General features: G+C 32.6%; 1 protein-coding gene across 3 annotated transcripts; it reads left to right on the top strand.

The window, feature by feature from the left end:
- Window positions 1-678: 678 nt before the first annotated feature.
- LOC145111531 (CRC domain-containing protein TSO1-like) lies at window positions 679-6562 on the top strand. 3 transcript variants are annotated; one of them, XM_079047796.1, is made up of 12 exons: window positions 679-871; window positions 1463-1617; window positions 1699-2005; window positions 2160-2222; window positions 3376-3854; window positions 3954-4022; window positions 4097-4268; window positions 4508-4606; window positions 4690-4756; window positions 5134-5302; window positions 5522-6062; window positions 6240-6562. In XM_079047796.1, exons 1-11 carry the CDS (start codon window positions 791-793, stop codon window positions 6057-6059), a joined length of 2199 nt encoding a protein of 732 aa, XP_078903922.1. In that variant the 5' UTR covers window positions 679-790; the 3' UTR covers window positions 6060-6062; window positions 6240-6562. The 3 variants fall into 3 exon arrangements, with proteins under 3 accessions (XP_078903922.1, XP_078903921.1, XP_078903923.1); XM_079047795.1 differs by having other exon boundaries at window positions 680-871; window positions 6225-6562; XM_079047797.1 differs by lacking the exon at window positions 679-871 and adding an exon at window positions 924-1078 and having other exon boundaries at window positions 6225-6562.
- The last annotated feature ends 6378 nt before the right edge of the window (window positions 6563-12940 follow it).

The raw sequence follows: 12940 nt of genomic DNA, 5'->3' as shown, positions 1-12940 counted from the left end.
AAGAAAAATGTGTTTACACGTGCCCACTGTGCTCCATATTGTCATTGCATAATCTAAAACTTGAAGAAACGAGGTAAAGTTAAGGTCTAGTGATGTTCGCCGATCAAGAATAACCATTTCGGCTATTGTATCTTGGGAGATAGACATCCAATAATGCGGATGAAATATGTTTTAAAAAAAACATGTTTACACGTGCTTCAGTCAACATGTTCACAACATACAAATCAGATTCGCCTCCTATCGTTCCATTATTGTTTTCCATGTTTTAGATCGTAAAATTTGGGTTCAATGTATATCAACCATTTCTAACAAATAGTAAAGAATGCATGTATTCACATATTAAACACAAAAGTTAATATAAAAAGTAAAATTTGACATTTGATTGGAAATGCTGATAAAAAAAAGTTGATGATGTCTTTTAAACCAATTTAAAATAAAAATGATAGGGTAAGTATATTAGCAAGAGTGGGCTTAAATGTTCCTTGGGCCAAAAGTCAATGTAATAGTTACCCTAATAATAACCTTCCCGCCCAAGAATGATCTTTCAAAATCCCGCCCCTTTTTTCATCCACATTTCTCTCATTTTAATTTACTTTCTGAATTTAATTAAGTAAAAAAACGAAATTTATTCCTTCATTTTAATGTGATATTATAATTCGGTTTCACCAAGATTAAGAGGGAAAAACCATTTTTAATTTTTACCCCACATTGTTTAAAAGAATTTCAGGGGAAATGAAATAGAGTGAGAGGATGCATCGAGAGTATATGAGGGTTAGGGTTTTTTCACGAAATGGGATCACCTGAAAAACCAAATAAATCAACCATATCAATCATCGCCTCCACCACCTCACCACAATCTGCTGCTTTCCAAGTAAAGATAACAAAATCTCATTTCTAATTATCTATTCCGATAATCTGCATTTTGTTTTTCATCTCAATTCCGAGATGAAATACGTTTTTTTGGTTCAATCGTGTGCGAAGTTTGTTGCTTATTTCTAGTGCTTAATGGGTTTTACGTATTAGTTTAAGTTGCTTCTGAAGCAGGTTGAATTTGGAATTTGAGTCTCTCAATCTATAGGTAACTGTCATATCGCATAAATTGATCTTTTAGATTTAGGTATGAGTTTGTGGTGTAAATTGGACTTTCGAGTAATTGATTTTGATGGGTTTTGTTTAATTCTTTCGTACATTTCTGAGATACATGTGTGTACAGTTATGGTACTCCATCTATGTCCACTGGTTTGGTGTTCTGTTTTATTTGATTTGCTTGCATTTCTGAAGGTATGATAGCGGATTCTAAATTTTGGTGATGGGTATTCGAGAATTACATAATGTTACTATATGAAAGTTGAGTCTAGAAGGCAGTGGTTCAATTGATATTAAGACAAAGGGCAGTTGTAAATCACAATCCGTGTAATTCTGCTTAGTTTTTGATAATATATTTTTGTTCTGCATGTTTCAGGATTCTCCTATCTTTAATTACATCAACAACCTTTCACCTATAAAGCCTGTTAAGGGGACATCAGTTACACAAGTTTTTTCTGGGCTTAATTTTCCTCCTCTTGTATTCACATCACCTCGAATCCATGCACATCAACAGTCTATTGATTTAAAAAGGTTTCATATCATTTGGGTATCTATATTTCATACACATTTCTTTCATTTTAATAATAATTACATGTTTTAAACTATCTTCAGGTCCCCATGTCCTCTTACACCCTTGACAAATTCAAATATGAATAATTCTGAATATGCCCCTCCCAAAGTGGCTGATTCAACAAACACAAAGGGACCTATGGAAACCTATAACAATGAAGATGATGATAAGGGAAGTGATGAGGTGGCATCACCTACATTTGTTGAGCAAGCAAAAGAGGACCATGTAGGAAATTTACCATCTTGTCCTCAGCCTATTGAAAATGATGGAAAAAATAGGAGCTTTCAATCATCTAATGCCTTGGTGGACAATATATCTCAAGAAAAATATGACCAACGAGTGGCTCAGGTAGGTTTTTATAATCCCTACAATTTGTTCCCTTTTGCTTCATTAAGACAACATTCTGCACAATAATCTGTATGACTGTATATGTATCATATATTTATAGCATTTGCATTGCATAGATGACTCATGAATTTTTTTTTCTGGATGATTGACTCAGCATATGCAGCCTGTTTTTGGCAACCAACCTATAATATCCACTATGATGGAACAACATTCCCAGGTAGATTTTTTTTTTGATACTCATGGTTTATTGATTCATACACATTCAAAAATGTCTTTTGCTAGTTGTGGATATATTTTTTAGAAGCCTAACTTTTTACCATTTTGTGAGCTATGAGAGTCACTCATGTAAGTTGAACCATGTTTTGGGAAATACCGATCCTCAAAAAGCCACTTAATTTACTCATTGTTGTACACTTGTACAAGATTAAACCAGCTATTGTTTATGAACAATTGGCCATGAATTTATTATGTCAACAAACTCATTCATAGTAATAAGCTTGTTGATACATAGATCAATAATGAGCCTCATTATTGTCATCATATCAACTTGATTTCAATAATGCATTATGCATTTCTAAAGGAGGAGGTGTATTGGATCAACCTTTATGTTTTACCTAACCTACATTTTAGCTTGTGATGATGATAACTGCTTAGGTAAGCTCCTTAGTTTTGGTTTGCTCATGTTGTAGAGAAACATGAAACATGAAATATTATTCTTATATATATGCATTTGTTGTAAGCCTATGTGTTAGTGGCTTTATTATTTGCAAATATGTATCATATACTTATGGAATTTTATTTGTGGGGATAACTACTCTGATTTAAGGTGCATTAAATTGGTATAGTTTTCATGACAACGAATCCTTTTGATATTTAATGATAGAAGACAATAAAGTGAATTGTGCTAGAATCCCCTCATTCTTATACTTTCTTTTTATGTATTGTCTTTAAATCATTATATTAAGGGACAAAATACTACATAGTAACCAAGTTTCACACCTACGCTTTTCAAACTTTTTTCAATAGGTTTAACTACTCATATGACATGGTGTGTTTTTAAAATAGTTTGAGTAAACAAGTTTCAGTTTTGTTCTAATGTTGAGATATTATATAGAACAATTCCGATGCTTGGTTTCTAGCTAGTGACATTGTTTCTAATATTTCAACATTTTCACACACCAAAACAAAACTGAAACTTTGATTACTTTTCAATAGAATTGTTCAACAAAAGTAATACAAAATTTTATATTTATGGAATAAAAGAATACAAAATTCCAAAACAATGGGACAAAATCATCTAGTGTGAAACTTGGTTATCATTTAGTGTCATTGTCCCATATCTTATACGATAATTGCTACTTTCTTTGTAGGTTGGTCAAAGTCAACTTGGCAAGAGAAGACGCCTTCAATTCGAGATGGCTCAAGAAAAAGCTGTCGAAAATGCCCCTGGTTCAAATTCAATTAATGCCACCGAATCAGAAGCTGTAGAATCTTCTTGTGACAATATTCAAAATACTATGAATGTGAATCTAAATGTTTCAAAGCCCTCGGGTATTGGCTTACATTTAAATAGCATTGTTAATGCTAGGCCTTTTGGGAATATAAGCATTAAATCAACCAAGGGTAGCTATTCAAATCCCCGAGAGAAAATGCAAAATGACATGCATTGCCCTTCTCTTTCATCTAATTCAGATTTAGAGGGAAATGTTTTGGCTACAAGTGAGGAATTTATGCATGAAACTCCTGTATCTCATCCATCTTTTAGTAATGCAAAATCTGTGAAGATAGTTGAACATCAAGAAAAGTTTGATCACGTTCAAGCTGAGAGACCAAATCCCAAAAAGAAAAGGTATTTCTTCATGCTTATTGACTTGTTTAAATGCAAAAGAAATAAAAAAAACATACTTTCATTGACTTGTTTAGACACTAATTTCATCTTCTTTTTCAGAAAGAAGACAGAAAGCAGTGGAGATGGTTGCAAACGCTGCAATTGTAAGAAGAGCAAGTGCTTGAAACTGTAAGTCAATCGAACATTACTGATGTTTGTGAAAAGACGTAAATACCCTTGAGGATTAACAAAATTCCATGCAGTTACTGCGACTGCTTTGCTGCTGGAATCTATTGCGCGGGTCCTTGTTCTTGCCAAGGGTGTTTCAACAGACCTGAATACGAAGAAACTGTTCTTGAAACAAGACAACTAATCGAATCAAGAAATCCGCTTGCATTTGCTCCTAAAATCGTTCCTCCGAAAAACAAAATTCTGGTAACTATGTATACATTTTCTTTACCAAAAATCCAAAATTACCAATTTGCCCCAAGCAAAAATGGTCAACGAATTGAGTCTTAGCAGATGCGTTGTATTTTCCTTACACATGCTATCCACATACTTACAATTCTTTACTCAAACATCGTTTTACATTTTTTCTTTATCGATATTAAATAATCTACAATGTCCATTTATTTCAATTTATAAATTATTATAATATTAGTGATTGTTTGTAGGAGGATGCGGAACAAATGACTCCACTTACAGGAAGACACAAAAGGGGTTGTAATTGCAAAAAGTCAATGTGTTTGAAAAAGTACTGTGAGTGTTATCAGGTATGTTCTTGTTAATATTATGCTTTTTTTTTATTCATTGAATTTGTTTTTTATTGGAGTAATTGGATTTTTTTTTTGAATAGTCTAATGTTGGATGCTCGGATGGATGTCGTTGTGAAGGTTGTCAAAATATTTATGGCGCGAAAAAAGGTAATAAATATTTATTTATGGCCAAAAGGTGGAAAATGTCACATCAAATTTGAGTTGTGTTTTTTGTTAAATCATTGATTAAGACAGATTAATGAGACATGTGGAATATTATCAATGATAATGTCATATAAATTTTTACTGATAAATAAATAATTCAAGAAAATTTTAGGAACATAATCCAGAAAAAAACATACCCTACTTTCATCAGGTTATTAATATATAACTAGTAAGGTATTTCCTAGCTTGATTTTAAGTCTTAACAATATATAACAATGTTTTTTTTAGTAATTTTATCTATTACTTCCTTATAAATCCGTGATTTTCTTTCTTGGTTATCTAATAATTTTTTTTAAAATTTTTTATGACATGCGTTTCAGGAAGTGGCATGAATAGAGAAATGGGCATTGAAGTCATTAACGAGAAGTTAATCGATTCATTTGATGACACGCTCAAAGTGGGTCCCACCATGTCAAAATCCTCTCTTCCTGAATTCTATAATAAACCACACAATTTGACTCCCCAGACACCATCATTTCAACATTCCAAGTAAGATGTTTTACTCAATTTCATAAGACATTTTTTTAAATTTTAAAGGCTAAATGCAAGAAATAGCAACATATTTTCATTTACTTGTGTCTTATATATAACATTCCACATTACTTTCTTTCTATTTAGTTATTTCTTGCATTTAGTTTTAACTTTTAACCTCATCTCATTCATGTTCATGAAATCTAACTTGATCTTTCTCATTTTTTTTTTCTTTAGCCATGGAAAAGATCCATCAAAAACTCGTATTTTTCCCGGAAGATACCTCCCCTCCCCCTCACCAGAATCCGAATCCAATTTCTACCCTCCACCAAATTACATAACAACCCCTAAAGATTCCACCTTTGACAAGAATCTTGAAATGATCCCTTTAGATCAAGAAACCGAATCATACCAAAATCCAAATCTTGAGTTCACAGATGAATTCTCACCCTCACCTGGGCCTCCATTGTTCTCTTCTTCTTCCATGTGTTTCCGTGGGACCCTCTTTGGTGGGACAAAACCGTATGACATCATCGATGATGACACACCCAAGATTCTTAAAGAATCTTTTAATGAAGTCAACAAAGTCAAAGTACGTTCCCCAAATAAGAAACGAGTTTCTCCACCTAGGATTCGGTTGCATGAACTTGGTTCAACTTCTTTGAAAAGTGGGAGGAAGTTTATTTTGAAAGCTGTTCCTTCTTTCCCTCCTCTCACTCCTTGCATTGATTCTAAAGATGATAATGCTCAGAATCAAAATGATAACACCCGTTGAAAGGTCAGTCTTTTTTACAATTATACCCTTCGTGTTTAAGTTACTTACTTCATTTTAGCTTGACAGATTATGTGCTCAACTCAACACATTATGCTCATTAAGTAAAAAAGAAACATCACATGATTTGGTTATGTTACATTTCCCACTTTTCTAATGTTTTTTTAGGTTAATTTCTACCAGAGGGTTTTGGGCACAAAAAAGACATTTTGATCCAGAAGCAAAAATAAGATGAAAATCTGTTCATAACACAAGGGCTGCAATCACACAATTTGGCATCATTAAGACTTTTTGTCTCATGATCTTTTTCTATTACTCAAAATGGATGGTTTGGATTGGTTGTATGGTGGTTTTTTTTAATCTGTTTTGCTGTTGAAATTGTTGTTCAATGAGCAAAAATAGAAAATGCCGTCACTTTGGTGTACAATTTTGATTCCTTTAAGTAAGTTGACATTCAAATGACAAGTTTTGCTATCTTTGAATTTATATCAACAAATTTTTGAGCATTCATGATCCATTTTTAGCTTGCAAAACTTACTTGAATATGAGCACTTCTTTTTTACTATTAAAACAATATATATATATATATATATATATATATATATATATATATATATATATATATATATATATATATATATATATATTATTGATTTAAAATGATTAGATATAAAAAAAATTGCAATTTTATTGTTTGTGATGATATGATCAAGAAAAGTTTGTTTTTGCGATTTGATGTATATGAAAGTGAAGTGTGTGGTATTGTTTGGGTATGACTGTTGGTAGAATTATGTCAAGTTACGTAGAAAATACATCATGAGGTGTTAGAAGTAGTAACTAAGATAGGGGATTTTGGTGGCATGACATGGCAACTTTATAAAATTTTTGTAAGTATATTGTTTTGAACATGTTGGTTGTTGAGGGACTGAAGTGGTAATCTCTGAAAGTATGAGGGCAAATATGTAAAGATGAAAGCTTGAGGGCTAAATTTGTAGTTATTGTATAGTTGAAGGGTTAATTTGTAAAGTATATGTTTATATGGGGAAACTTTTAGTGAGAACTGTGAAGCATACATTTGTGAAGATATGTTAAATTGAAGATAGAAAAGCATTAATTTATAAGAAATTACCAAGGGCATGTGAAGGAAATCGGTTGAGTTGATTTCAAGTTCAACAAAAGGGAATTTGTGAGAAGTTCTCATTTCTGATTTGCAAGTTTTTCTGTTTGATGTATGTCAAATTGGGAGCAACACTTGCAAGTACATGTTAAGAAATTTGCCAATGTAATTTTTTCCCCGAAGGTCATTATACTACTCTTAACTCTATTAAAGTGTTCTTTTCCATGAATATAGAAAATTCTTGGTAAATTTTAATAACCACTTGTTACATACTAAGTGTTATTTTTGGTTGTCTTTTGTACAATCAACTTCTTTAAATTGTTTTACTTTGTAACTACATTTAAATTGAAAATCTATATCATTTACTGATTAATCACTTAACCTTATTAAATATTCTATAACATTTAGTTTCAAGCTTTAACATAAAATATTTAATTTGGTAGGGACCATTTAGTAATTTTATTGTTTTTATTATAATTTTATATATAATAATTTATCATCTTTTATAATTTGAGAAAAGATCCATCATTGTTACTTAGTTAAATGTTATTCTCAAGTAAAACTTCTTTTAAAAATATGATGCGTGCTTCAAAATTATTGACAAATTAGACGAGAGGACTTTATAACACATATTAAATGGACATGAAGAATTAGTTAATTTAGATAAAAACTTTGAAATGGCGTAGTTAATTGTTTCTTAAGAACTTAGGGTCTCATAAAAGTACATGGCCTTTGAGGCTTGGATTTATTAACTATGGGGTCGAGTTTATTTAACTCTGATAGGTAAAGTTAAACTAGTTATATGGGATGAAGTTAGAGTAACTCTGTAGAGTAGAGTTAGATTACCTTAGAGAAAATTGGTTAAAGACAACTCTATGAGGTCAAATAAACTAACTCAGTAAGGCTAGGCTAGGGGTGTAATCGAGCCGATTCGAGCACGCTAAGCTCGAAACTCGACTAAATAACTCGAGCTTGAAATTCGACCCGAGCCTTAAATTTAAGCTCGAGCTCGAGCTCGATAAAGTAATCGACACTTTCGAGCTAGGCTCGACTCGACTCGATTAACTACTAAGAAAATAAAATTACATTAACTTACAATAGAAATGCAATTAAGCCCGTTAGCTCGACTCGACTCCACTCTATAATATGTAAATATGAATAAAACAAAAGGTAAATGTGTAAATATAACAATGATCTATTAAGATTGCGAACTTCACGAGCCGAGTATTCCAATACTCAAGCTCAACTCGATAATGTACTGGAGTAGCTCGAGCTCGACTCAAATTGAGCTGAAACGATTTCGCGTCGGTCTCAATTCTCGAGTATCTCACGAGTTGGCTCGACTCAGTTTAGTTTACACCTACATGGCCTGAATCTATGGAAGCTTGCAAATTGAAGTCATCAACAACATGGTACAAGGTTCCCAAAGCTTTTGTCCCTCAAAGATGCCTAAAATTTTTCTTCGTTGTGGTTTAGTAAGACATCTTCGGATTAGCTTGGAATCTAACACAAAAAAATGTTAAAAACATTATATATGGATGCGTGACAGTAAGGTAGAGGAGCAAACCAATTATTCCATGATAGTTATTTTGATGATCAGGTTCTCCTAATAGATATGAAGACAAATTGTGTCTAAGGCCACATGTATCTTTACAATGGCATAAGTTTCCATAAAATATTTTGTAAGAAGCTTTGTAACATATCTCTTCTCATGAAGATAAATACCTCTTTCCACATGTTTCACTTGAAGACCCCAAAAGAATTTAAGTTTTTGATTCATGCTCATTTGAAATGTGCTAATCATAAGTCATCAACATAGATCTCTACACAAATGAGGTGTTTGTTATTAGAACTTCTTCATTCTAATCTCTATATTGTCTCAACTAGGACAAGCATGGTGCAGTTCGAAGCGGCCAAAACCGAATTGCTAACTGCAAATGCGGTTATTAAAATTTTGAAGTTGAATGATGCAGCTAATGTAGTTGTGCAATTATGCGGTTGTGGTTGCAGTTTTTAACCGGATGGTTTGGCGTATTGTTTTTGTGCGATTTTTAACCTTGTGTAGTTTATATATATATATATATATATATATATATATATATATATATATATATATATATATATATATATATATATATATATATATATATATAGCGGTTTTAAGAGTTTAAAGACTATTAGTTGTAACAATATCAAAATCAATAAGATATAAGATAATAACTTAAAACACTAACAAACTAATAAATTAATTACTTAACAATTAACATCTTAAAAACGTCAAATTTCAATAACTTACGTTAACCGTTAAAACACCATGAAACCATATCAAGAAATTTCAAAACACCACCAAACCAATATCTTAAGTAATCATATTATATATTATTAACTAAATACAAATTATTATATATAATTATTAAATGTATTAAATTTGATGCGGTTCGGTTATTTGCGGTGTTTGGAAAATTAAAAACTACATTACATTGAAAATTTACAGTTTTTGGAAAATTAAAAACCACCCTGTCGGTTTCCGTCTCAATTTTGGTTTAGGGTTCCGATTTATGTGATTTTTTCAGTAACTTTTAGATGTGATTTAGTAGACGCATAATATATCCCTTTTGATAGCCATGGAATATTTCTCAAATCCAAACCTAAAAAAAGTAATATTTATAAATAAATTATTTTACTATTTAAATCACAAACTATTTTGTAATTTCTAACGAATATATATATTTTTAAAATCATACCTTGAATGGAAAACTGATAACATAGACACTATACTTAAGGATATGGGATTTTCCTTAACTGCGACACGAGTTGCGTACATACAGGGATGACAAAAAACCCCATACCCGATGGGGAACCCGAAACCCGCACCCGTTTTGATCGGGGAATCCCTAAGTTGACCGGGGATGGGGATGGGGAATCCCCGAATAAAAAAGTGAGGATGGGGATGAGGATACCCTTAATCCCCGACCCTAGACCCGCCCCCGATATATATATATATATATATATATATATATATATATATATATATATATATATATATATATATATTAAAAAAGAGTTCCCTTAGGAACAGTACCCGACCAGGGTACTGTTCCGCGGGTTACCACCGAGTTAGTTTAATCGGTTCTCATGCTTCTAGACACCGCCGTTCTCTCCTGATCCACCGCCTCCATCTATCTTTCATCGACTTCTTCTTTTCCTCTGGTTATGCGGTTCTTCCACCGTCTCAACCACCAGGCGATTGTGTGTGTTTTGATTGATTGAAATAAACCGACATATAGAGATCAGAAGACATCGATAGGGAGGCAAGAAGAAGCGAGATGGTGTCGCCATAGTCCAATTTCCCCTAAATCCCATCTTTTAAACTCAAAGAACACAACGACTGAGAAGAATCATAATGAAAAATCCTCATAAATGTCGATTGCAAAGAAAGGGTTTTAACACTACTTGCTTCAGCTACAACAACATCCTTTAAGAACAAAGGTATTGTTTCTTCTCGATTTCCTATTGTTGTTTTTTGAATTCACAAATTGGGTTTTGTTATATTGAACTGCTTTTAGTTTGATATCTCTCATCGGCTTCTTCTTTTTCTCTGGTTATGCTTGATGGAACTTGCACCATAAAGCTCTTAAAGGTCTTCGATTCATTCACAGTTCTCCCTTTACCCTTTTACTCATACCAAAGAAGGTCACATAATCCCTAACGTTTCTATATTCCTTTCTATTTATTTCTTCGTGCTTACTGCTGATGCGGTCGCCTGACTTATTGGAATATCTCTCAAACTGCGACTCCAGCTATTTGTTGTTTGGTTATCTCCGAGTAAGCTTCTTTCTACTGTGACATCTACCACGTCCTCGTCGATAGTATTGTAAAACTGCTGGTTAAATATAAGCGAATGCAAGTCTCCAATCGTCAATGAACTGTCTATGTCTTCCATGAAACAAAATTTCCAGAATTATGAAGCAATATGTTTCATTTTCTTATTTACGTCTTGGTGCCAACTGCCAAAATTAAACTCGATTATCAAACACAATTTCTCTTGAAAGTTTGAAGTTATAACGCCTACTTTGTAGGTATGTGCCAATCTGATTGATTTGTCGAAGTATATGGTTTGAAATTTTTACCGAAACCGCGCGACAACTCCTATAAGTCGCAACCTGACCACGTCGATAAGTAGTAATGCGGTGCCTATTTGTCCGTGCGGCGGAACCGCTGGGGTCTAAAAGATCTATATGCCCAAAAATCATTATAGAATGATATTTGATAATGACATATGATCCTAAATAGTTAAACCTTATAACAAGTTGTCATTTATTGATTATTTATTAGAATTGGATCACTAATAAATATTATTAACACTTGTATTTTATTGGGAAATTATTGTTTTATGGAAATAATAATAAAAAAGAGTATAACTAGTTATATATAATCATATAATATGATTAAAAGGTTGTGCACATTATTTTGGACCAATAGAACTCCATTAGTTAAATAAGTGTACATTTAAATATTAGAATGGAGTGTTTGACACTTCTTGTCCTTGTAACCGTCCCTACCATGTATGGTATGTGTTGGTTTGTCACACCCCCGAACCAGGACAACGGAAATGTTCGGGGGCGGATGACGTCATTGTAAGAGTTGAATATAAATGAAACTTAGCATTCCAAGCGACATACATTGAAAATACATACTTACATGGTTTACATATTTTACTTGTTCATCAGTTACACAAAAGTGAAAAAAGTAAAATTTCATAAGGTTGCACCACTTGATCTCATAGCAGAGCTGATCACCTGTTACTGGTTCGTGAGAATACAAGTCATTTTGAAAAGCGTCAACTAAAAAGTTAGTGAGTTCATAATCATTTTTGTATAAAATGGTTTTGTACTTGTTTAGAACAGTTCTCGTAAAATTTTCAGAAAATCCGATATTTTCTATGATAATGGTTTGTAAGTCTCGTTCCAAAACTGTGAATATATGCATGCATGTCCTTTGTTTTCTTTTGTTTGTAAATGTAAAGTGTATGTATATAAGTAAACTGTAGTCTTAAACCCTAAGACCAGAAGTGTAAGTGACTGTATACTGAAAAATGATATGAAATTTTATATTTTAATAAAACCGGTGAAGTGTAAGCTTCCCGTAAACCAAGATAGTTTTGTTAATCCCTAAGTGAGTTCTTATAATTATGCTTGATATGTCTGTTATGCCTGAATGACGTTCTTCAGGCGTCGGAATTGGTAGATTTTTGTCACCCAAGACTTGCCGGTCTAACTGTAGCGAACAACTGAGGTGTGGGGTTGTCAATCCTGTATAGATCTATACACAACGGTCTCGCTCTCCCACCAGGAGACTCTGGTTATAAAGCAGGACTTAAGGTGTACGCTAGGTAGGTACGGTGAAGAGTACGTCTCACTAGAGCATTAACGGATTTACGCGAACTACGACTCCCTTTTTCTTGTGTAATAAAGTGCTTGTACTATTTGGACATCTTATGACATGAGTTTTATGACACACAATTTATGCTATCAAAATTTGTCTTTCATGTTTTTGTGTATAACTATTTATATAATATTTATAGAAATATCATGTTGAAAATCTTGTCTAGTAGTAACATATGTTGTTAAAACATGATATTCTTGGGTTTTGACCCACCAAACAATGATGACTAAAAATATGACCACCTTTACTAGAAAAACTATTTTTAGCAAATAGGGTTACCAAAACTTGTAGTTTTACAACTCATATTTTCTTGTTGGTACTT

The sequence above is a fragment of the Lactuca virosa genome, chromosome 5, assembly GCF_052849685.1.
Source record: "Lactuca virosa cultivar CGN04683 chromosome 5, Lactuca_virosa_CGN04683_v6, whole genome shotgun sequence".
NCBI lineage: Eukaryota > Viridiplantae > Streptophyta > Magnoliopsida > Asterales > Asteraceae > Lactuca > Lactuca virosa.
Note: the sequence above shows the minus strand (reverse complement) of the source record. Positions and strands in the feature narration are given on the sequence as shown.

Excerpts from the sequence above, each read along its gene's own strand:
- LOC145111531 (XM_079047796.1), top strand. The coding sequence starts at position 791 with ATGGGATCACCTGAAAAACCAAATAAATCAACCATATCAATCATCGCC. Across the intron at positions 4,023-4,096 it reads AAGAGCAAGTGCTTGAAACT|TTACTGCGACTGCTTTGCTG; the intron begins GTAAGTCAATCG and ends AATTCCATGCAG. Across the intron at positions 4,757-5,133 it reads TATTTATGGCGCGAAAAAAG|GAAGTGGCATGAATAGAGAA; the intron begins GTAATAAATATT and ends CATGCGTTTCAG.